The 25333-nt window shown below is 34.5% G+C and overlaps 1 protein-coding gene across 1 annotated transcript in view; it reads right to left on the minus strand.

Annotated features, from left to right (window-relative positions):
• The window catches only part of NBEAL1 (neurobeachin like 1), a 201847-nt gene that overhangs the window by 7634 nt on the left and 168880 nt on the right, over window positions 1–25333 (minus strand). The window contains exons 46-55 of the mRNA XM_036253508.1: window positions 21666–21782; window positions 18018–18107; window positions 16680–16789; window positions 14495–14667; window positions 13202–13296; window positions 9123–9239; window positions 8303–8464; window positions 6969–7120; window positions 5289–5424; window positions 1784–1911 (exon numbers count right to left, since the gene is read on the minus strand). Of these exons, the coding sequence (XP_036109401.1) occupies window positions 1810–1911; window positions 5289–5424; window positions 6969–7120; window positions 8303–8464; window positions 9123–9239; window positions 13202–13296; window positions 14495–14667; window positions 16680–16789; window positions 18018–18107; window positions 21666–21782 (1254 nt within the window). The 3' untranslated portion in view covers window positions 1784–1809. The remainder of the gene's footprint in view (window positions 1–1783; window positions 1912–5288; window positions 5425–6968; window positions 7121–8302; window positions 8465–9122; window positions 9240–13201; window positions 13297–14494; window positions 14668–16679; window positions 16790–18017; window positions 18108–21665; window positions 21783–25333) is intronic.

The following is a 25333-nucleotide window of genomic DNA, read 5'->3' on the forward strand; positions in this document are numbered from 1 at the left end:
AATAAACTAATAGAAGCAATAAATGATAATTATCTCTATTGACTTGTTTTGAGACATTTTCACCACAAATTCCTTAAGTCCTCAAAAAGGAAACTTTCACATTTACATATGTTCTACAGTTGCTGCATCAGTTTATTTCAGTGTTATTTACCTAAAACGTAACTTTTTTACTCAATAAAACAGGAATTAAAATAATTAGGAAGAAAATTCTTCTGGTATATAACCTTTTATTAGTCCAGACTCAGCTCAAATCTACTCAAAAAGCTTCCCTACACCAGAATCCTTGACTTCTTATAATTTTTTCCTCACTCATAGCTATAAAGAAAAGGGTAGTAGATATTGTGGGCAACAGGAAAGAAAAGTTCAAAGGGAATTTTTTCAAAAATTCAATTAAGATGACATTTTGGATATAGGGAAATCAATGATTTGTGGACTGAAAAAGAATATTATTATTTTAAGAAGCTATTAGTATGGAAAATATTTTTTTCCTGATCACAGATTCCTTTAAGAAAGCCATGTAACCATTCATTCCTGAAAAAAAGTGCAAGAAATACACAAAATTTTCACACAATTTCAGGGGATTCATAAATGCCCCCAAACCTATGGAATCTCAAATTAAGGACACTAATAGTTGTAAAAGCTCTCTGACCTAACTTAAATAATTACTTTATAAAAGCACCAGGCTTCTCTTTTTGAATTCCAAAATAAATCTATCAACCTTTTACTATAAAATCTTGAATAATAAAAGCATAATGTAACATTTAGCTATGCATAATAAAATTAATCGTAATCCTAAAAGTTATACATAACATGAAATAGAAATGTGTATTTTTTAAAATTACTATATCTAAATGTCTAGTTTAAGTTATACATGTCTCTTCCATTCATTCATTACATGGAAGTCCTACTAAAAAATGTAGTATTAGGTATTATTGCTAAGTCTTCTAATTATCAGGGGAAAACAGAGTATTTGCTTAGTAAAGAAAAAGTCAAGAAATTCTGAACTTTGAAGATATAAATTGTGCTGCAAATGCTATAGAAAGGACCCAACTGTCAAAATCATAATCAGCATTTTCTACCTCTAGTTTCTCTTATTACTACTCAACTTTTATTTTTTAAGAATAATGCATTTCAATCAAATCTCACTAGACATTTGCTAAGTAGTAGTGGAATGAGCCAATGTACCAGTTTTAATAGTCTTATTTTCAACTTATCATAAAAACCTGAAATTTATACTGTTTTGAAAATCCAAGTATGCAAAGGATACCTTTAAAATATTATTTCCAATCAAGAGTTCCACAAGTAAATTGATTTTTTAAAAAATATGGTGGTCAGTAAACAGGAAAATGATTAACTAAATAATATATTAAAAGCCATGTCTTTCAACTGTCTTGTTATCTGTACTCTTTTATTAGATATAGCTTAAATATTGCTGTTTAAAATAATAAGCGTATTAAATTTAACTTTTTAATTTTTAGAAGTTCATTTTAAAAATGGATCCAATGATCATTAAAATGGACTACTAAATCTAATTAAATATATTTTCTTAAATCTTCGTGTGGACCAAGAATTAGTTAAAAAGATTGTATTCGATAATGTTAACCAGAAATAATATTTTAAAGGTAATTTAAAGTGAATAATAATACAACTAACATCTTTATACACATACCATATCAAATTCTGGTAATCCCTAAGTGATTATCAGGGATAAAAACCCTGAAACATTTCTGATAGTTGATAGGTGTGGTTAAAGTGACAAAGTAGAAAACTGAATTTCAGTTACCCAATGACAGAAGATGGAAATAACAATCACTTGAAATCTTGGGTATTATATTCAGTTTCTCCAGATGAAATCTGACTGAGCCGCTTACTAGATCCCCACAATTTTCGAGAAAGCTGACCCGAACGCATCTGTTTAAAATAATCCAGAGAAATGAAGAATAATTGTTATTAAGGAAAAAAAGGAATAAATAAAATTGATAAAAATGACATTAATTTTGTATAATGCAGAAAATATGTTTTGTTAACATTTTAAAGGCTTCACTACATTGAATGTCTTTCAGTTGAGAATGGTCTAATGCCAATGTAAATTTTTAAATTAAATGCACCAGTTATGTCAAAATTACCAGACTCCCTTACTTTATATATTAACAAAAATGTATTTCACATCATTAAAATGATCTTTTCAAATTATATTTAATCTAGCTAAGAAGATACAAAGTTCAGGGATTTTCTCCTCTTGTATGCAGTACTATTAATGTCAATCACAAGAATAAGAAATAACATGTTTTGATGAAAATAAATTTGTAATATTTGATATAAAAATTTTAAACACTATTTAATAATAAAATGATAAAAAGTAATTTAGAAAACAAGAACAGCAACAATTCTTTAATGATAAATTCACATATTATCCACCATTAGATTTGTACCACCTAAAACATTTCTCAGCATATAACAATTATTAAAGGTTATTTTTTATTAATTAAATATTATTAACTGAGTCAGTGAATAAATTCCCTTCTAAAAATGCTTATACTTCTAGACAGGTTAAAAACAAACAAACACCATGTGGGAAACATTTCTCCATCTAACTATATGATTTGTTGGAATTACTTTCCCAAGTGCAATCTACTTTTTAAATGGTGATGAGTCTGTCAGGCCGGTGTGGCTAAGTGGTTGAGTGTCCACCCATGCACTAAGAGGCCACCAATTCCATTCCCAATCAGGACACATGCCCAGGTTGTGGGCCCAATCCCCAGTTGGGGGCGTGCAGGAGGCGTCCAATCAATGTTCTCTCTCATCGATGTTTCTCTCTCTCTCTCCCTCTTCCTTGCTCTCTCTCTAAAATCAATAAAGGAAAAAGAAATTTTTTAAAATAAAATGAAATAAAATAAACGGTGATTAGTCTGCCATCCTTGTTTAATAGTTATTTTTCTAGGGTACATTTACTGGAGTGATAAAAGACAAGCCTCATGCAAAGACACTATGGCATGCTGATTTTGCATTTTTGTTTCCAGATGTATTTTCAGAAATGTATTTCCATTCATCTATTACCACTTTACTCTCTAGTTTATAAATATACATTTCATACTCACAGTATAGTATATAAAACTGATACATGTTTTAAAAATACACATCAAGATTTTTATCTTTTAAATAATGAGCTTAAAATAGAAATTTTTTCATAACTATTTAACTTCTACATTGTCATACAGCAATATTCTAAGCATTCAATTAGATTATTTACTAAAGTAGATCCATAATTCAGATCCATAATTACATCCAAAGATGTAAAAAGATTAAAAAATACTTTTATTCAAAACCTACACACAATTCAGATTCTGTGTGTTACAGTCTACATAAATCTTTCAAGAGGACAAAAACTAATTTGATGAATACTACATAACACTGATTTAGATCTATAAAATGAAGCTGCTTAGGCATTTTTTCCCCCAATCAATTTTTTAAAAAAAATGTGGGCCCATATGATCATTTTATTTGTAAAACTTCAATAAAATCAGAAACTGACAAATTACTTACTATTAGGGGAGGGGGCAGGCAAATTTAAAGGCACTTGGACAAACCACTCAAAGAGTAAAGTCTGAGCAGAGTTTTTAAGTAATCTCATTAGCAGAAGGTAGGAGGGCAGTATTTATTTGGGAAATTTATTAATCAAGAAACTATTACTGTTGAATGGAAGAATGCTTAAAATGTTTTACATATGAGTGAAATACCAAAACAAAGACTTACTATCATTACATCTGAAACTAAATATTGTTGCAGTCACTTTAATATACTGAAGAATATAACTAATGAAATCTTAAGATATTTATGAAAAGGTTTTTATGATTTTTTTATAAATTTTCTTTACTGATTTGAGAGAGAGAAGGGAGAGGGAGAGAGACAGACACATCAATGGCAGAGAACATCCACTGGCTGGCTCCTGCATGCCCCAACTAGGGGGTCAGGCCCACAACCAGGGCACGTGCCCTGGATGGGAATCGAACCAGTGACCTCTGGTCAGGTTCCTATGATTTGTCATAGTTTAATATATGCACTGACAGTGTGTTATTCAGTAATGTCTTCTCTTGAAAAAGCCTCTACAGATGTATTTTAGATTTCTCAGGGGGAAAAAAAATAAAAAATTTATAATGCTTACTTTGATAGTATTTAACAATAAATTTTCTAGAATAATCACTAAATTTACATGGCATGCCTACTACTAAGTTTTCAAGAACAGCATCAGATTTATGATATCTGAATATTCAGTAATTGATAAACTATTAGCAAATAAGTTCACAGTGACTATAGGAAATTCATTGAAAATTGGCATATAAAAGGGGGATATTTATAGTTCCACGTAAAAAATGATGCTTTTACAGAAGGACAACTAATATATAGCCATGCTGGGCATTTGTTGAAATATAGTTTTATACAGGTTAGTTTTGCATGTTCTTGAACGTCATATAAATGGAATCATTCAGTATGCGCTCTTTTATGTCTGCCTTATTTCGCTAAGCATAATAATTTTAAAAATTTATGTTGTTACATGTTCCTTTTATTGCTGGGAGTATTCCACTGTAAAATTATCCCAAAATTCACTTCCCAGTTGGCAGACACTTGAATTATTTCCAATTTGAGACAATTATAAATAAAGCTAATATGAAAATAGAGTGGTTTGTTAGTCTATATTTTTCTTTATTTTTAAACTCACCTGAGGATATTTTTGCATTTATCTTCAGATACAGTGGGAGGGGGAGAGGAGGGAGAGAGGAGGGAAGTGAGAGAGAGAAAGAGAAACATCGATGTGAGAGAGACACATCGACTGGATGCCACCCACATGACCCCAACCGGGCCAGGGACAAACTGCAACCAAGGTAAGTGCCCTTAGCGGAAACTGAACCCAGGACTCTCTGGTCTGCTGGCTGATGCTCTCACTGCTAAGACAAACCAGCCAGGGCTATATTTCATTTTTTATAAAGGCTTTTATTTACTCAAAATCCAAGAAGTGGTCTTAAATCTAAATTTGGAAAGATAGAGAATAAAAGAACTTTCTTATTCTTATAGAGTGACAGATAGAAACTTCCAAATGTGTACTTTCAATTATATCATAATATAAGCATCTCTCTTGAATACTAACTTTAACTTCTTTTTTTATTGCCCTTTGAAAATCAAATTTTTAAAATTTGTTTATTCATAACAGATATTTTTGATTCAGTTGGAACAAAGGAGAGCCAAAGGAATCCCCCACAGTACGAGAAATGAAATTCTTGACTAGGTTTTACCTCAGCTGGCTTGCCAACACCCACTACAATCAATTTGCCATCTTCTAATCCTACCAGAATATGGCTGTATTCTTTGGTTACACAAACACAGTGTATAGGCAGTCTCATGGCTAATGGGGTGATGCTGAGATTCAAACTAGAAGAGAAATAAAAAACACACACACATAATTACATGGATATATAATAGATTCTTAGAATTTTATACCTGAAAGTTAAGTTAATGATAAACTAGTTCTGCATTTTAATTTTACATATATGGGATTTAGGTTCAGAAAGTCTGAATGCCTCACACAAGGGTCCACATTTATAGCATTTCTTAAAATAATTAACAGATCTTTTCTTTAATCTCAACATCTGTTTTTCTTCTAAACCTATGAGCTCTCACTAAATGATTTTTATCTTGTTGATTAACAAATTAAAGTTGGATAAAAGGGGCAAAAGATGAAAAAAATGTGTGTGGAGGGGGATAAAGTAAAAAAAAATGGTCTATTTACTTTGTCTTAAAAGACATATAAAAAGTATAGAATATAAAATATAATATATACTTAAAATATGATGTGAAATACAATATACCATTATGAAAAATTCCTACAGCTTTTATAATTAGAAAAGAATCCTATAATGTGATTAATATGTTCTACACTAACTGCTAAAATATCCCACTGATTTATCTAATTTGAGATTTCCTTAACAATACGCTGAAATTAGAGTTGTAAAACAAAATGCTGGAACAATATGATAAAAAGGGATGTTGGTATAGGAATGATTCTGATTGAATGCAATAAGATAGAACATCTTGAATCAGGAAATAATTTATTTTAAAAAAAGGAATTTTGGAAAGGTCAAGATAGTTCGAGGAATATAAATAAGCCACAATAAGTTTTTTAAGAGAAAAAAGAATGTATGTGAACATATAGGAAACATAAAACATAACCACTATTCAAACATCTTTCTCTTTCATTGTATTAAATAAGATTCTCCACCAATTTTATCCACACACATACTCAATGATAAACAAATACATGAGCCTTAAAATACTTTGTTTTGTTTCTTTTAACCACAAGTTAAAACACATTTTTTAAAACCCTAACTTTAGTTTGTAAAAATTCAAACTGTAATTGGACAAATTTCCAAATCTATAATCCAGGATTGTATAATCTACTTAGATATTTTTAAAAAACTTTTCAATTGTGGTAAAATATATGTAGCATAACATTTTCTACCTTTAAAAATATACATCTATAGTTCATTTACTAATCCAGGAATAAATTAGCTTCTCCATTTTTGTTTTTCATTGTTGCCAAAAAAGACATTCATAATAAATGATAAACCAAAAGATTAGAAATTGTAAATTGTTGATTTTCACTCTAGGTTGAAAGTACTACGCATTTCACCCTGGCCAGTTTGGCTCAGCAGTTAGAGCATCGGCCCGCGGACCAGAGTCCAGGGTTGGGTTCCTGCTATGGGCACGTACCTCAATTGCAGTTTGTCTCCGGCCCTGCCGGAGGCAGCCACTCGATGTGTGTCTCTCATGTCAATGTTCCTCTCTCTCTCTTCCTCCCTCTCTCCCTCCCGCTCCATCTGAAGATGAATGCAAAAGTGTCCTCGAATGAGGATTAAAAAAAAAAAAAAAAGTATTACCCATTATAAAGTGATACTTCAATGATTATTATTATTTACCTGTGTAGATCTCTTATGGACAGGAACCCTTGTAAACTACCCATGACAATGTGTTCTCCAATTATGCATATATCTGACACTTGTTCCTCCTTCAGGACTTGAGATCCTAGATACTTTCCATTTACAGAAAATAGATGCAATGCATTCTTATCCTGCAGAGATTAGATGGAAGTTTAATGATCTCAATTGAAAACCGAGTTTTAATAATGTTAATTAAAACTATGACTATAACAGAATGATTATCAGATTTAAAATATTGGAATAAATGCATGGTTATATTTAAAGAGAAAGTGTGTAGGCAATATTATAAAAGTGATTTCAAATCAGACTGTCAAGTATATAAATATTAAATAAGAACTCTTACTCCTCCAAAATAATTAGAATTACATCCAGTCCAAAAAGAAACTCTACATTCTTAACACAAAACAAATTCTCTTAATTTTTAAAAAGCTTTATCATTGCCCTGCCCAGTTTGGCTCAGCGGTTAGAGCGTCAGCCTGTAAACCAGAGAGTCCCGGGTTTGATTTCCGCTAAGGGCACGAATCTCAGTTGCAGTTTGTCCCCAACACCGGTTGGGTTTGTGTGGGTGGCAATCACTTGATGTGTCTGTCTCACACATTCATGTTTCTCTCTCTCTCTCTCTCTCTCTCCCTCTCTCCTTCCCACTCTATCTAAAGATAAATGCAAAAATGTCCTCTGGTGAGGATTTAAAAAAATAAAATAAAAGAGCCCTGGCCAGTTTGGGTCAGCAGTTAGAGTGTCAGCCTGCAGTCCAGAGAGACCCGGGGTTTGGTTCCCGCTAAGGGCACATACCTCAGTTGAAGTCTGTCCCTGGCCCTGGTTGGGTCATGTGAGTGGCAACCACTCCATGTGTCCCTTTCATGTCAATGTTTCTCTCTCTCCCTCTCTCTCTTCCTCTCTTCCTCCCACTCTATCTGAACAAAAACAAAAAACAAAAAAAAAGAAAAAGCTTTATCACTGAAAGGAAAGTAATCATAAAATTCATGGCTTGTTTATTTGTACCCTGCCTTGGCAAAAAGAATTAATTTTCTCATAATTTTCACTTAACCTTATAAAGTCCCACATAATCAGAAATTATTTTTGAAATCATGTACTATATAGGCCTGTAGAAATCCCTAAAACAAAATACAAACACAAGGTCAAGATTATGATAGGGTAAGGTAATGGTAAGGAATGAAGAAATTGAATGATGAAAGGAAAACATCCTTTTTAAAATACAATTTTCTTTCCTTCCTCAAAATGATTGATATATATAATGTGGGAAGGAAAAGATAAGCTTACATCTAGCCCAATTGCATGAAACTGTTAGATACCTTGAGGGTGGTCTTTTCTTCAAAACTGGAGTAGATGACAATATGTCCTTCCCAAGATATAGCCAAATTGGGAATGGTCAGGAGCAGAGAACTCTCACAAGGTGGTCGTAAAGTCCTCATGTACTGACCTTTCTGAATAGTATGTATAATCACAGTGCCATCCTACACACAGAAAACATTAGAAAATGAAAAAGACAAAGAAAAACACCACCAAAATAGAAAAAAAGAAAATAGACTGGATAAAGAAGTATGGGAAAGAAACTGAAAAAGTGATTATTCCACTAAGGACACATGTACTTTAGGAAAAATTCCAATCTTGAAATTTCAAATAGTATTTTATTTCATAAAATGCCCTTTACTCCTAACTGATAAGACAAGTTAGTTTCCAAAATAAAATTGTCTCTTTAAGTTTGTTCTTTTGGCAGTTTTCTACTTCTGTCAAGTCCTACACGTAGTAAAAAATTTCTATACCTTTATCAATTTCCCTACCAAATTTTAAGTACAAATATTACTCTAGCCCTGACCAGGTGGCTCAGTTGGCTGAAGTGTCATTCTATACACCAAAATGTTGCAGGTTCAATTCCTGGTCAGGGCACATATTTAGGTAGTGGGTTCAATCCCTAGTGGAGGCAATGGATCAATGTTTCTCTCTCTCCCTCTCCCCCTTCCTTTCTCTCTAGAGTCAAAAACATATATGTGGGTAGGGATTAAAAAGATACATACACACAAACACACACACACACACACACACACACACACACACACATATAGCTTCTAAATTTATAGAAAAACATAGCATTTTAAAAAGGTAAAATCTTACCTTTGATCCTGACACTGCCATGTCTAGCTCAGTGCTGATGCCGACACTTAATACCTCATCAGTGTGTCCGTACAGAATCTGAAAGGGTTTAGATGCTAAGCCCACAGGAACACCTCCCTAATAGTCAAAAAAGAAAAAAAAAAGTAGTTTTCTTGTAGGATATTTTCTGTTCAAAGATTTATGCTGTATTTTTTTTTTTTTTATCCTCATCCGAGGACACTTTTCCATTTTTTGTTCAGATAGAGTGGGAGGGAGAAAGAGAGAGAGAAACATCGACGTGAAAGGGACACATCGAGTGGTTGCCACCCGCACAACCCAACCAGGGCCGGGGACAAACTGCAACCGAGGTACATGCCCTTAGCGGGAACCGAACCCAGGTCTCTCTGGACCACAGGCCGACACTCTAACCGCTGAGCCAAACCGGCCAGGGCTATGCTGTATTTATTCATCTATTTTTCTTTATTGATTTTAGAGAGTGAGGAAGGGAGAGGGAGAGAGAGAAACATCAATGAGAGAGAACACTGACTGGCGGATTCCAGCATGCCCCCCACTAGGATATGGCCCATAACCTGGGCATGTGCCCTGACCAAGAATCAAACCAGTGACCACTATGTCTTCTTTTAGGACTTTTATGGTTTCATGACTTACATTTAAGTCTTTTATCCATTTAGAGTTTATCTTGTATATGGCGTAAGTTGGTGGTCTAGTTTCATTTTTTTGCATGTAACTGTCCAATTTTCCCAACATCATTTATTGAAGAGATGTCTTTACTCCACTGCATGCTCCTGCCTCCTTTGTCAAATATTAATTGACCATACTAGCATGGGTTGATTTCTGGGCTCTCTGTTCTGTTCCACTGATCTATATGCTTGTTCTTATTCCAGTACCTGGCTGTTTTTATTACAATGGCTTTGTAGTATAGTTTGATATCTGGTATTGTGATACCTCCAACTTTGTTCTTCTTTCTCAAGATCATTGCAATTATTCAAGGTCTTTTTGGTTCTATACACATTTTTGGACTATTTGTTCTAGATCTATTAAATATGCCATTGTCATTTTATTAGGAATTACACTGAATTTATAGATTGCTTTTTTATTATGTTACTATTAGTTATTTTCTTCCAGAAGATTATTCTTTCCTTCATCTGCTTTTGGCATGCAATGTTTGTATATTACTTCCTATGATATAGAATGTTTGAGTAGTTACCATGGTATTTGTGCTATGATTATCCTAGATAACTCTGTCTACGTCTTCTATCAGCACTACATTATGTGGATGAATTCCCCTTGACACACTATTACCTGGGACACATTTGTCTTTCTGTAAGTGTGTCTGACTTAGTGCCCTCTATCCAATTTTTAAAAATCAGATTATTCCTATATTATTTAAGCAACTGAAGTTACAGAAAAGATGGACTCTTCTCAAATTTATTTTATAAAGACTGGACATCCCAGTATTAAACATAGTAAAGACAGAACAAAAACATATTTCACTTACAAGTAGGGAAATAATTAAAGCACTAGCAAATACCATCCTACAGTAAAATATAACAATATACCAGGAATTATATGGGTTCATTGTAAGATGTCAAGGACAGTTCAACCTAAGACATTTCTCAACATAATACATTACATCAAGAAAAAGTAGAGGAAAACTATAAATAAAAAAAGGAAGAGCCCTGGCCAGTTTGGCTCAGCGGTTAGAGCGTCGGCCTGCGGTACAGAGAGACCTGGGTTCGGTTCCCGCTAAGGGCACGTACTTCGGTTGCAGTTTGTCCCCGGCCCTGGTTGGTCGTGCGGGTGGCAGCCACTCGATGTGTCCCTTCATGTCGATGTTTCTCTCTCTCTCTCCCTTCCTCTCTCTCCCTCCCACTCTATCTGTACAAAAAATGGAAAAATATCCTCGGGTGAGGATAAAAAAAAGGAAGATACACTGAGAAAAAATAGCTGCAAAGGACACTACTGGGGCTACTCACAAAACTAGAACATGGACTATGGATTAGATAATGATATTGTATAAATGCAAGTGTTCTGATTTTTATAACTGCATTGTTATGTATAAGAAAGTTTTAGTTCTTAAAAATGTAAAGTGTCTAGGGGTAAAGGAACATGTCTCAAACTTTAAAATTGTTTTGAAAAAAATAGGATGCTAGGTGGGGAAAGAGAGACAGAAACAGAGATAGAGAGACTAGGATAATGAAACAAATGGGTGGAAAGAATGTACTATTTTTGTAACTTTTCTGTAAATTTTATTAAAACTAAAAAGTTACCAAAAGAAAAAAAATAGGAGGGTAACTACTTAAATATTAAAAAAACACAACCAGTGAAACCCAACAGGAAACGGTATACTAAATGGCATAATAGTGAAGGCATTTCATCAAAATCCGACATAGGACAGGAAAGCTCACCACAATTTTCTTACCTAATTTACATTAGCTAATAATATAATAGGATAAGAAAATGAAATAATTAATACATTGGGAAAGATTTTTAAAAATACTTTTATTTTTAGATTATCTTATTTTCAAAAAAGCCAAGAAACAGCAATAATTATGAGTGGTGAGAGCTGGATAAGAGGATTTGGTAAAACAATTACTTACAGCCCTGGATGGTTTAGCTCAGCCGTTAGTGTCGCCCCAAGGACCGAAAGGTCACAGGTTCAATTCCTGGTCAAGAGCATGTACTTGGGTTGCACGTTTGAACCCAGCCCTGGTTGGAGTCATGCGGGAAGCAACCAATTGATGTGATTCTCTCCTCTCTCTCTCTCTCTCTCTCTCTCTCTCTCTCTCTCTCTCCCCCCCTTCCTCCCTCCCTCCCTTCCTCCTTCCATCCCTCCCTCCCCTCCCATCCATTCTAAGAAGCAATGGAAAAATATCCTCAGTGAGGAAAAACAAAATTAGTTACAAAATAACTGTATAGAAATTGAAAGTTTTTTTCAATATCAGTGATAATCAGTTGGAAAACAATGATTAAAAAAAATTTCACCAAACAGTAATAAAAATATGATAATTAGAAGTAAATATAACAAAGTAGAAGACTTAAAATTTCAAAAAATTATCAAACAATTTTATCAATGGTTATAAAAAAAATGACCTGAAATAAATATGTAAAGATATTTCTCATTTCTAGACAGGAATAGTCTCATGAAAATGTCAATCAAAACCAAATAACATAAACATTTAATATAATTACATTAAAACTAAACCAGAGTTTTTTGAGAAGTATATGGTTAAAATATCTTTAAAGTTTATATGAATGAATAATACCCATAAGAGTGGCTGAGAATATTTTTTAAAAAAAGGAAACATAGTGAGGGGAGATTTGCCTTACACCAGATATTAAACAACTAAAATGAAAACACTTTAGTGCTGACAAAGAAATAGATAAATGCAAAAGAATGGGTAATCAAGAAAAAGATCCAATTTAGTGGATAATATTTATGTTGGCATAAATGACCTTCCACCCAGAAATAAACAAAATCATACATTGTATTTTATAGAATACAGAATATAAAATATATGCACATAATATAATAGTATATACTTTATATAACATAGAAAAATTAATTACCGATTCATTAAAGATTGAAATGTAAAACAAAAAAAGTATTACAAGAGAATTTTTAGTTAATATTTTAATAAATTTGGAGTGGGAAAAAGCCTGTTAAATAAAGTAGAAAATCCAAAAGCTATGTAGAAAATCCAAAAGTAAGTGTCCTTGAACCAACATTATTATGAGAGTACAATAAGGTTGATGAAAATGATAAATCTATATTTCTAGTAGTCCCACTGAAAGGAAAATAGGAATATTATGTTAACAGGACAAGAAAAATAACTGTTTTCCTAGAAGAAGTTAACAAGGAGTTTTTGGAAAAAAACAGGGCATAAAGGTCAAGAATCAGACAATAAACCTAGGGAAAAATGTGGTGATTTAGGACAGGATAGAATGAGGGTAAAATAGTGCAAAGAAGCTCAAATAATCATTCAATTCCAGCGAACAATTCACTATTCTATTAGAACATTTCAACAGTATTCCTAGGGTGACTCTGATCTAAACAGGGTATTTAAATGGGTAACTACCTGTTGTGTTATTTGCCATATCATACATGTAGTATCTCTGGAACCAGAAATCAAATGTATTCCACAGTAATCTGTAGCTAAACAGGTCACAATATCTGTAAGGAAAAAAGATTTTTTAAATATAAAATGGCTTTGTTTTGCTGGAACAGAACAGAGCAATTTTAGTTTATGCTCAAATTATTACTAAATCAGTTGTTCTAATGGAGAAATATAGGGCTGGCAATGAAAAAGAGTGACACAGTATTAAAATCACATAAGAGACCTTTCTTTGAGGCTACCATTCTTTGAGGGAGAAGTACAGACATGGTGTGAGGGAATGCCTGTCAGAATCTTGGCAGGAGGTCTGGTAGCATGAAATAAAGCCCCAGTAAAATTTTTTTTTTTTTTATCCTCACCTGAGGACATTTTTCCATTTTTTTGTTCAGTTAGAGTGGGAGGGAGAGAGAGAAACATCAATGTGAAAGGGACACGCTGAGTGGCTGCCACCCGCACGACCCAAGCAGGGCCAGGGACAAACTGCAACCAAGGTACATGCCCTTAGCGGGAACTGAACCCAGGTCTCTCTGGACCACAGGCCAACGCTCTAACCACTGAGCCAAACCAGCCAGGGCCCCAGTAAATTTTGATATGCTTCTCTGCTCTCTCATTCCCATTCACCTTCTACTCCCACTTGGAACTTCAATCCTATACAACAGGTGACCTTAACCAACATAGCACATGTTACACCATACATTCACAATATAAAATACATTTTCCCTAAATTGTAAAATCCTGAGCTAAGTGACATCTTAGTACAGAATTAGTAGCAGACTCTATTCCCTTTCCTATTAGGTTTATTAGGGTGAAATCTACTTGTTTTATTCTTATATTGAATACCAAGACACTAAATTTAAAAAATACCAGGTTAAAGAACATTCAACAATTTACCTCTTCCATGTTTTACTGTTAACAAAGTAATATAGGGCAGTCGATGTATTATTCAACTCTGACTTTTTTTTTACCCTTTTGTCTTAAAATTCTTATTTCTATCAACCAATTAAAATCTTAGCCTAATATCTTTAAGATACTACAAAGCTATATTTAATTTATATGGTGCTTAATATACCCAAAATATATTAGACACTCTTAAATAAACCATGTAATATTCATAACACTGCTCTATAGAAAAGTTCACTCAGTTTCAAAGGTAAAATGTAATTTTGTCTAAGTATGTACTACTTTTTTATAACTTCTATAGTCAGAAAAGCCAGAGATAATTTTTTTTGTTTTTGGGGAAAAAAAGTGAACACTTACCCATATGTCTGATATTGTGTGAAATAATTTTGCCTTTTGTAAGTGACATCACTTGAATGCTGTTATCCCAGTGTCCAGCACTGAAGAGCAACTTGGCATCATGTGAGACTATAAATAGCTTAGAAGTAATCTCCAGTCCTGGAGCAAAAGGACCATTCAGACTACGCTGAGTTCTGTAAACACAACTAAATATTAGACTTTTCCTTCAAAGATCACTTAGACTTAACTACTTTTTTATTTATTTATTTTTTTCTGTGTGTGGTATGTGCCCCTATCAGGAACCGAACCCGGGATTCTCTAGTCCGCAGGCTCACGCTCAACCACTGAGCCAAACTGGCCAGGGCTTAACTACTTTTTTAATGTCTCTGACAAAAATAAAAAATTAGTCTGTTCAACCTTCAATTTGAAATGTCTATTAATAAATGATAAAACTCTTAGAAACACATTAATCTTACTTTATTCATACTTTTCATGAAATAAAATTTTATATAACAAAGCCTCAAGGATTAAGCATAAAAAAATTAAGATTGCTAAAGGTGTCAAAAAGATTTAAATCTTGTTTTTCAAAGCCAATTAGTGAAACCATCAATTCTGTAAATAGCAGCCTCAAACTACAGGGTGGGTAAAAGGTTTACAGTCATAACACATAAATAATATAATAATTAATAAATAATACAAGAATAAACTGTTTGATATACTCACAACTGTAAACCCATTTTGGCCCACCCCTGTGTAAAAAAAAGAAAGCATATACCAGGACCAGGAAAATCAGAAATACTCTGAAACTAGGGATCTACTACACAGGCAGAAAAATGTGTATCTAAGAATACCCATGAAGATTATTTTCCATTCCAACCAAAGAAAGCATTTGAGTTTAATCTGCTTCCCACTCAAATACCTGTGCACTTAGCCAATATAAATTCTGCAGAAAGACAGAGAAGTGATTATACTTCAGTGTGTGTTATGGTAAATGAGGGTCAATTCTGACATTTCATTCAGTTCTTTTTTTTTTTTTAATTAACTAATTTATTTTTGTTACAGATGTTTCTCCATTTTCCCCCACTGATCCTTCCTTCCCCCTTCCACACCCTGTCCCCAGCTTTGTTGTCCATGTCCATTGTTCATGCATACATGCATATAAGTTCTGTGGTTTACCTCTCCCCCAAAACCCCCTCTTCTGGGGATTGTCAGTCTGTACATTTCTTCCACATCTCTGGGACTACCCCATCCTTCAGACTGTTATGTTCATTATATTCCACAAATAAGTGAGATCATGTGACATTTGTCTTTCTGTTTGGCTTGTTTTGCTTAGGATACTACTTTCCAGGTCCCTCCATGTCATCTCAAAGGATAAGAGATCTTTCTTTCTCACAGCTGCATAGTACTCCATTGTGTATATGTACCACAGCTTTTTGATCCATTCGTCTACTGATGGACATTTGGGCTATTTCCAGATCTTAGCTATTGTAAATAGTGCTGCTACAAACATGGGGGTACATATATCCTGATTGGTGTTTCAGTCTTCTTAGGGTATATTCCTAGAAGTGAGATCACTGGGTCAAATGGTCTCATTCAGCTCTTGACCATTATCATTCAATATTAGTTTGCTGAAAGTATGCTTTGTGCAAAGCACAATAGTATTAAGGCCTATGTGGGACTGCCCCTAACAAACATACAGCTAAAACAATTCAAGAGTAAGGGAAACATCACCTGAACTTAGAATATAAACTTCAGATATTTTAAAAGATAATTAAGGTATATATAAAGTCTTATTACATGAAACACATTGAGTCTTATTTGTAGATAATAATGAACAATAAAAATACAATTAGGTCTAAAAACTATTCCTAATAATTTTTGCTTCCATAATGGTATGATAGAAATTGTTTTGTCTTTAAGTCAATGTCAAATTAGGGGAAGGGAGGAAGGAAGAAAAGAAGGAAGAAGGAAGGAAGAAAAGAACGGGGGGGGGAGGGAGGGAGGGAGGGAGGGAGGGAGGGAGGAAGGAAGGAAGGAAGGAAGGAAGGAAGGAAGGAAGGAAGGAAGGAAGGAAGGAAGGAAGGGAGAGAGGAAAGAAAATCTAGATGTATACAATATTACTTGCAAAATAAAACCAATCAATCCAGTTGTTTGTCTTGGCAGTAAGGTATTATACCTGATTTGCTTTAAATGTTCATTTACTTACTTTGGATTTGTCACAGTTTGATCCTTGAAGAATGTAAAGTAATTAGAAATGTTTCTGTCATAAGGCAGCCATCCATGGGTTCCAATAACATAATTCATGCTCACTGTTACCTAGAAAAAGAACATATGAAGATGAAAATGAAATGCAAGATTAAAGAAAGCAACCTAGAATAACCAAATGCTTACATGATGTAATCAGAAGTAGAATTTATGATAAATTGTTAAGATCTCCCTTCTTAGCGACAATCATAGTGAATATTTTCTTTTAAAAATGAAAAGATTTTCCGCTATGATGATAAAAGTAGAAGATACCAAAAAGAAAAAGCAGATATCTTTTAAAAATACAGGTATTAAATCTGGAAAAAAAAAAAAAATCACAAGAATTCTACCACTCAAAAAGGACTACTATTATTTTTGTATCTTATGCATAATTAGAAAAATAGGTCTAATTCTGGAATCTCTACTGTTCACTCTGCTATACTCAATTTTTATAATTTCTAAGTGACAAAACTGGAATAAGACAGCCCTAGGTTTGGTCCATATGCCAGGGTCCCAGATCCCTTACTTGCTCACTCTGGGCCTTTCAGCAAGTTACTTCTGAGTTTTAATTTCTCATCTATAGAGGAGAAATAATAATACTGCCTGTCCTACAGGATATTTAGATGGATTAACAGATAAAATTCATGTATAGCATATCCTGCATGTAAATTATTATCAATTCTGTATTATTTCTCATTTTTATAATTATTACTGCTGCATAATAAATTTTAATATCTAGTAAGATGTTATGTCCTATTTTTCTTGTACAAAATTTTCTCATATTTATTATTCCAGATAAACTTTAAAATTATAGTAACTACTTAAAAGCTGTGTAAATGAGCCCTGGCCGGCTTGGCTCAGCGGTTAGAGCGTCCAGAGAGACCCGGGTTCGGTTCCCGCTAAGGGCATGTACCTGGATTGCAGTTTGTCCCCGGCCCTGATTGGGTCATGTGGGTGGCAGCCACTCGATGTGTCCCTTTCACGTCAATGTTTCTCTCTCTCTCTCTTCCTCTACTCTATCTGAACAAAAAATGAAAAAATGTCCTCGGGTGAGGATAAAAAAAAAAAAAAAACCTGTGTAAATGAAAAATACATTTTTATACTTGGTCAAAAATCTATAAAAAATTTCTCTTTTTTAAAGGCCTTTAAAATTTTTTTATTTTCTCAATTTTTTTGTAAGTTATAATAGATATATAGGTGTGTGTGTGTGTGTGTGTGTGTGTATATGCCAGATGCTATTCTAAGAACTCTATATGACCATATATATATGGCAGTGTGAAAAAGGTATAAATCAACTTACCAGTAATTCAGGACTGCCTTGAGACATAAAAGAACGAGACTGATTTTTGGGAACAATGGCCTTTATTAGTGGAATACCATCACTAATTCCCTATAAAATAAAAGAAAGAGGTTTAGTGGCTGATTCTGCTTATTTTCATTAGGCATAAACTATTAAAAACTGTTTCTTTAAACAAGAATGAACCCTGTGATATAGAATTTTACTCTATCAAAACATATCATTGTTTAATTAAAAAATGTAGGCAAGAGCCCTGGCCAGTTTTGCTTAGTGCTTAGAGCGTCAATCCGCAGACCAGAAAATTTCAGGCATTTACTTTGGTTGTGGGTTTGATCCCCAGCTCTTGTCCGGGTCATCGGGAGGCAACCAATCAACGTGTCTCTCTCACATCGATGTTTTTCTCCCTCTCTCTCTCTCTTTCCGTCCCTTCCAGTCTGAAAAGCGATGGAAAATGTCCTCGGTTGACAAAAAAATAATAATTATAAAATAAAATAAAATGTAGGAAAGATATTATATACCACGTTTGAATGGCATACTTGAAACTTCTGAAACCCATCACCTTCTGGTATTCCACTACTCTGCTGTTAAACAAAGATACAACTTTCGCCCTGGCTGGTTTGGCTCAGCGGTTGGAGCGTCGTCCTGTGGTCTGGAGAGACCTGGGTTCGGTTCACGCTAAGGGCACGTATCTCGGTTGCAGTTTGTCCCTGGCCCTGGTTGGGTCGTGCGGGTGGCAACCACTCGATGTGTCCCTTTCACATTGATGCTTCTCTCTCTCTCTCCCTCCCACTCTATTTGAACAAAAAATGGAAAAATGTCCTGAGGTGAGGATAAAAAAAAAAAAAAAGATGTAAATTTCAAGGAGCATCAATTATTTAGGATCATTGCTTTCTGCTAGTCATACCGACATAAATATAAAGTAGAAAAATAAAAACCATATAAAAGTACATTTCTCATATAAGTCAAATGGGAAAACTAGTAATAAAGAAATTTCCTTTTGGGTTTAGCTTTCAAAAAATAGATCTAGTCCATTAACTGAGACAGTCCCTGAAAGCCACAATAGGACCAGAAAATAAAGGTAGTCCTCAGAAAACATCTGCTATTATCTTATTACATTGTGAAGGAGAACAATGAGTGGAACTAAGTCTCTTGATGTGACAATAGTTCATAAATTATATTTAACATTTATTAGGTAAATGATAACCTAACATTATTGGGTACATACTATGTGCCAGGTGCTATTCTAAGAACTCTATATGACCTAAATAGTGACTTATATACCATATGAAGTAAAAAATGATTAGATATGATGAAAATAGTTTTATCAGCATTATATAATATATATAGTATTACATGTCCATCAGATTATGGGTAAATAGGGTGTTATGGGTTGCCCTATATGCAGTAAAGAGTTAACACAGCAGGACTGAGACTGCTCTCCTTGGAAAGGCCTGCCTGCAAGGTTGGTCCATTGCTGGCATCTGGGAACCTGGTGAGAAAAGAGTTCCTTATACTGATTTAAACCTTGACCTCAATTAGGGTGGCTCAATATGCCTACACTCTTTGTACAAAGAATATGGCTTATGCTGAACAACTGCTTTTCTTCTGAGAGTCTAAAATTTTGGCGTGGTATGTAGAGTGTACCTTTGTGACGAACCTCTAATAAAAACCTTGGGTGCTGAGTCTCTAATGAGATTCCCTGGTAGAAAAAACATGTTTTCACATTTTGTTACTAGAAGAATTAAGCATATCTTGTGTGGCGCCACTGGGAGAAGACTCTTGCACTTGGTTTCCCCCAGACTTTGTCCCATATGCCTTTTGTCTTTTGCTGATGTTGCTTTGTATCCTCTCACTGAGATAAATCTTAGCTGTGAATACAGTTGGCCCTTGTTTACCTCAGTTAATCAGTTCCAGACTCTACCGCAATAAGTGAATTTCCACAAAGAAGGATTCTTTAGTTTCAAATACTGCGATAGAGTAAAGCCGTGAAAGTCGAAGCGCGAGGTGGCAAGGGACGACTGTACAACTGTATGTTGAACCTGTTAGTCCTTCTAGAAAAATCACCAAACCTGGGGGTGGTCTTGGAAACCTAGAATATAGCTTAGGAACCAGTCATCATTTCTAAGGATTTTCTCTATTTGTTCCAAGCAACTGACTGAGATACCTTTGGAAAACAACCAGTTTTGTAGAATTTGTATGGTTAAATATTAAATAACTATCTCAAGAAACATGCATCTAGGAAAAAAATGACAAAAAGTATTTGGAAGTGTTTTCACAAACATATGAAAACATATTTATATTAAAACTATAATTCATACAGTCTATAAAAAACTTAAGAGTAAATCATCAAAAGCTATATAAATGCCTGGCTGGTGTGGCTCAGTGGCTAAGCATCGACCCATGCACCAAGAGGTCACTAGTTTGATTCCGGTCAGGGCACATGCCCAGGTTGTGGGCCCAATCTCCAGTGAAGGGCATGCAGGAGGCAATCAATGTTCTCTTTCATTGATGTCTCTATCTTTCTCCCTCTCCCTTCCTCTCTCTCTAAAATCAATAAAGAAAAATTATTTTAAAAAATTCTATAAAGATTTCCCATGATATTGAACCTAAGAAACACATTACAACAATGTTGTTTCTAATGCAGAAATCGACAAACTATGCCTCCGGGACAAATCTAGCCTACTACCTATTCTGTAGTTTATGAGTAAGCTAAGAATGGTTTTACATTTTAAATAGTTATATTTTACACACACACACACACACACACACACACACACACACATTAATAAAAAATATCCTTGATTTTGTTCTTGAACCACAAAGTCCAAAATGTTCACTGTGTGGCCCCTTAGGAAAAAGCTTACCAACCTCTGCTGTATTGCCATGATCGTTATTGCTTTTTCTATATACATCTCTGAACTAGTCTTACTAACATTTTTGCCAAAGGTACTATTATCTGTCCTGACCAAATTCATAGGTATAAATGCATTTCATATCCACATTCTGAATTATTCAAAGTAATTCAGTATGAATATTTAAACATTTAAATTGGAAGTTATTCTTTCCAATACAGCATTAACTATCTTGTTTTACCTGACTATTCCTCATATTAGTAATTAACAATCTAACTTATGGGGCCATATTTTATACATAAGCAGACATTATAATTAAGAATTATTTTAGATACCCTCTACACATCATCTCAATTGTCAAAAGAGCTATTAAATAAAATTATTTATTCTTCCTTGTCAGGAAAATGTGACATAGAAAGAAAGCTTTCACCCAGCCTGTGTGCCTCAGTGGTTGAGCATTGACCCATGTACCAGGAAGTCGCCAATCTGATTCCCAGTCAGGGCACATGCCCAGGTTGTAGGCCAAATCCCCAGGGGAAGTCATGCAGGAGGAGGCCAATCGATGTTTCCATCTCTCTCTCCCTCTCCCTTCCTCTCTCTCTAAAATCAATAAAGAAAAAAAATTAAAAAGAAAAAGAAGCTTTCAATAGATTATTTTTAAAGTCCAAGAACAGATAATTCAGAATTATTTACTATTTTGGATATTATAATACACCTCCTACACTGAAGAATAAAAGAAACACTGAGGGATATAGAATTCAAAGAGAAAACATCTTGACATTACCAAGTTGGACATTACCTCTATAAAAAATGACTTGAGTTCAGAGAGGTGTTGAAATAGGTTTAGGGTTGAAGTCTCGGTTTTGGTCTGCTTCTGCACTGCTTCCTCTGCTGATAATCTAGGAGGGTGTGGTTCCTTTAAAATAATTTTAAGGAAAAATAATTTCATAATTATATTAAAACATCTCTCACTTTATTCCTTCATACATACTGGGCACTAGCTACAATGGATTACATAACATGCACTATTCCCAATTTCAGTTCTTTGCTCAGACTATTGCCTCAGTAGAGTTCCTACCATCTTCATTTCTATAGAAACCCTACTTCTACTTTAAAGTTTTTATTACTGGCATCTTCCTAAATATCTAAGTCAGAATTAATCCTATATTATTTTCCTGAGCATATTACTTTAAGATTTACTTAGCACTTATTTCTTTCTGTGATGGATTAGATGTTCTTGTTTATGGTCTCTGTCTTCCTATTAGGCAATAGGTATCTTCAAGTTAGAAAAGAAATCTTATTCATTTATGGATTTTCAATACCTAGAAGAGTATCTTAAATATCTTAAAGCATCTTAGTAGATGCTTAATAAATGTTTGGTATAATTAAATGCATTATTCCAAAGTCAAAAGTTGTATTATGGGTGAATCTTTAATTCCTGAAATCAAGTAAAAAAGTCAATACTCTCAGAATCAAATTAACAGATATTCCTACATTTCTTTGCAAATAAATTATTTTTAACATTAATGTCAAAGAATAGAACAGTATTATCTTTACAAATAAAATATTCAACTCTCAATTATCACTGTATTATTCACTTTATTATTTTTTATTTTTTTATTTTTTTATCCTCACCCAACAACTTTTTTCCATTTTTTATTCAGACAGAGAGGGAGGGAGAGAGAGGAAGAGAGAGAGAGAGAAATATCGACGTGAAAGGAACACAGAGTGGCTGCCACCTGCACAACCCAACCAGGGCCTGGGATAAACTGCAACCGAAGTACATGCCCTTAGTGGGAACCAAACCCGGGTCTGTCTCTCTGGACCGCAGGCCAACGCTCTAACCACTGAGCCAAACCGCCCAGGGCTATTATTCACTTTAAATAAATCCTGATATTTGTGATTTTTTTTTTTGAGGTAATAAAGACTAATTAACACTACTGTTATATATATATATATATAAAAAAAAAAGTAAAATGGCTCTGGCCAGTTTGGCTTAGCAATTAGAGCATCAGCCTGTGGACCAAAGGGTCACAGGTTCAACTCCCAGTCAAGGGCATGTCCCCTGGTTTGCAGGTTCGATCCTCAGCGGGTTGTGTGAGAGGCAACCAATAGCAGTGTCTCTCTCACATCAATGTTTCTCTCTCTCTCCCTCATCCCTCCTTTCTACTCTATCTAAAAATCAATGGAAAAATATCCTCAGGTGAGGATTAACAAAAGCAAAAGTAAAATATTAATGGTGCAAAAACATTACAGAATTTATCTCAAAGTCCAAATAAGTGTTTTGTTTTATTGTTACTTTTGCTTTCTGCTTCAATCAGCAGGTAAGGAATAAAGCACTGACTTTAAATACGACTATTGTATAAAAATCAATGTTGGCCTTGTCAGGTGTGGCTCAGTGGTAAGTGTGGCGGTTGCAAACCAAAGGGTGGTGAGTTCAATTTTGGATCAACGGCAAATAGGTCAAGGTTGCAGGTTCCATTACCAATTGGAGCCAGTGCAGGAGGCAACCAATCGATATGTCTTTCTCACATCAATGTTCCTCTCTCCCTCCCCCTCCTTCCCTCCCTTTCACTCTCTCTAAAGATCAATGGAAAAAATATCCTCACACAACAACAAAATCAATGTTGGAGGCTGTAAACAAACTTTTGCTAAGAAATAATAATAATTATAAAATTTAGTCTAATTAACTGAAAAAACAGAAGTATATCTATAAGCCAGAGTTTAAACACACCATTGCTGTAATAACTGTGGAGATTTCCATTCAATGAACATTTACTACATACATACTATATGCCAGAAAGATACAAAATGATTAAGAGAAGGTTGCTGCCTTTTACATGTTTATAATATAGTGAAGCAAATAAATATATAACTAAGGCAGAAATTGTCAAAATTAGGATATAAGTAACAGCCCAGAGAACATGGAAAAGTGATCTAGTTCAACAAGGGAGCATATAGCTATAAATTCAGAGGAAATATGTCATGGCAACAAAGCTTTGGAGTTAGACAGTCATATATCCAAATCGTTCCTGTTCCAGTCACATTCTAGTTGTGTAAAAGTGGAAAAAAGTAGTATTTGATTTCTCTAAGGTGTTGTAGGCTAGGTATTATTTCCTATGAGGCTTGGCTTCATCATCTGAAAAATTAGGATAATTGAATATTTTTTGTGAGGGTTGGGTAAATCACCTAGCTCTTGCTTACATTAAAAAAAAAAAAAAAAAAAAAAAGGTCCAGCCAGTGTGGCTCAGCGGTTAAGCATCAACCCATTCACCAAGAGGTAGCTGGTTCGATTCCCGGTCAGGACACATGCCCAGGTTGTGGGCCCAATCCCTAGTGAGGGGCATGCAGGAGGCGGCCAATCGATGTTCTCTCTCATTGATATTGCTATCTCTCTCTCCCTCTCACTTCCTCTCTCTTTAAAATCAATAAAGAAAAAAAAATTTTTTTAAAGAAGTTTAAAAAAGGATAATATTGTACCCTGGCTAGTGTGGCTTAGTTGGCTGGAGCATTGTCTCATACACCAAAAGGTGGAGAGTTCAATTCCCAGTCAGGACACATACCCAGGTTGCAGGTTTGATCCCTAGTGAGGGCACAGACAGGAGGCAACCAAACGATGCTTCTCTCACTCTCTCTCTTCCTCTAAAATTAATTAAAAACAAATTTTTTTTAAGCCCTGGCCGGTTTGCTCAGCAGTTAGAGCATCGGCCCACGGACTTGTGGTTTCGATTCCAGTCAAGGGCACGTACCTTGGTTGCAGTTCGGTCCAGGCCCTGGTCAGGGTTGTGCAGGAGGCAACTAGTCAATGTGTCTCTTTCACATAGGTGTTTCTCTCTCTCTTTCTCCCTCCCACTCTATCCAAAGATAAATGGAAAAATATCCTTGGGTGAGGATTTAAAAAAAATTTTTTTTTCAGTATATTATTACCCTGGCCAGTGTGGCTCAGTGATTAGAGTATCTGTGCACCAAAGGGTCGCAGGTTCAATTCCCAAAAGGGCACGTACCTTGGTTGCAGGTTCGATCCCTAGCCACAGTTGGGGCACATGCCAGAGGCAACCAATCAATGTCTCTGTCTCTCTTTCCCTCTCTCTCTCACCCCTTCCCCTCCCTTCCACTATCTCTAAAAAGCAAAGAAAAAATACCCTCAAGTGAGGATTAAAAAAAAAAGTATATTTATTGTGTATTCCTAATTTCTAAATTCATATACTAACAAAGATCAAGATATCTTTGAAAACTAACACTGAATTAATTTGTATGAATCCCAAGCTGTGTGCAATCAGAAAGACAATTTAACTTCAGATTCTAATATGGAGAAAGAAATACAGTAATTTTTATAATTTAATTCTACATGTTTTCTATTCTATAATTTGAGTTTTAGAACTGGGTTTGGGTTCTGAATGGTAAGTGCCCTTTTTGGGCAGACATCAGCTACTAAAAAGGGAGACTTCAACCTCACCATTTTCTTTC

Source organism: Molossus molossus, unplaced genomic scaffold, assembly GCF_014108415.1.
Source record: "Molossus molossus isolate mMolMol1 unplaced genomic scaffold, mMolMol1.p scaffold_m16_p_11, whole genome shotgun sequence".
Lineage (NCBI taxonomy): Eukaryota > Metazoa > Chordata > Mammalia > Chiroptera > Molossidae > Molossus > Molossus molossus.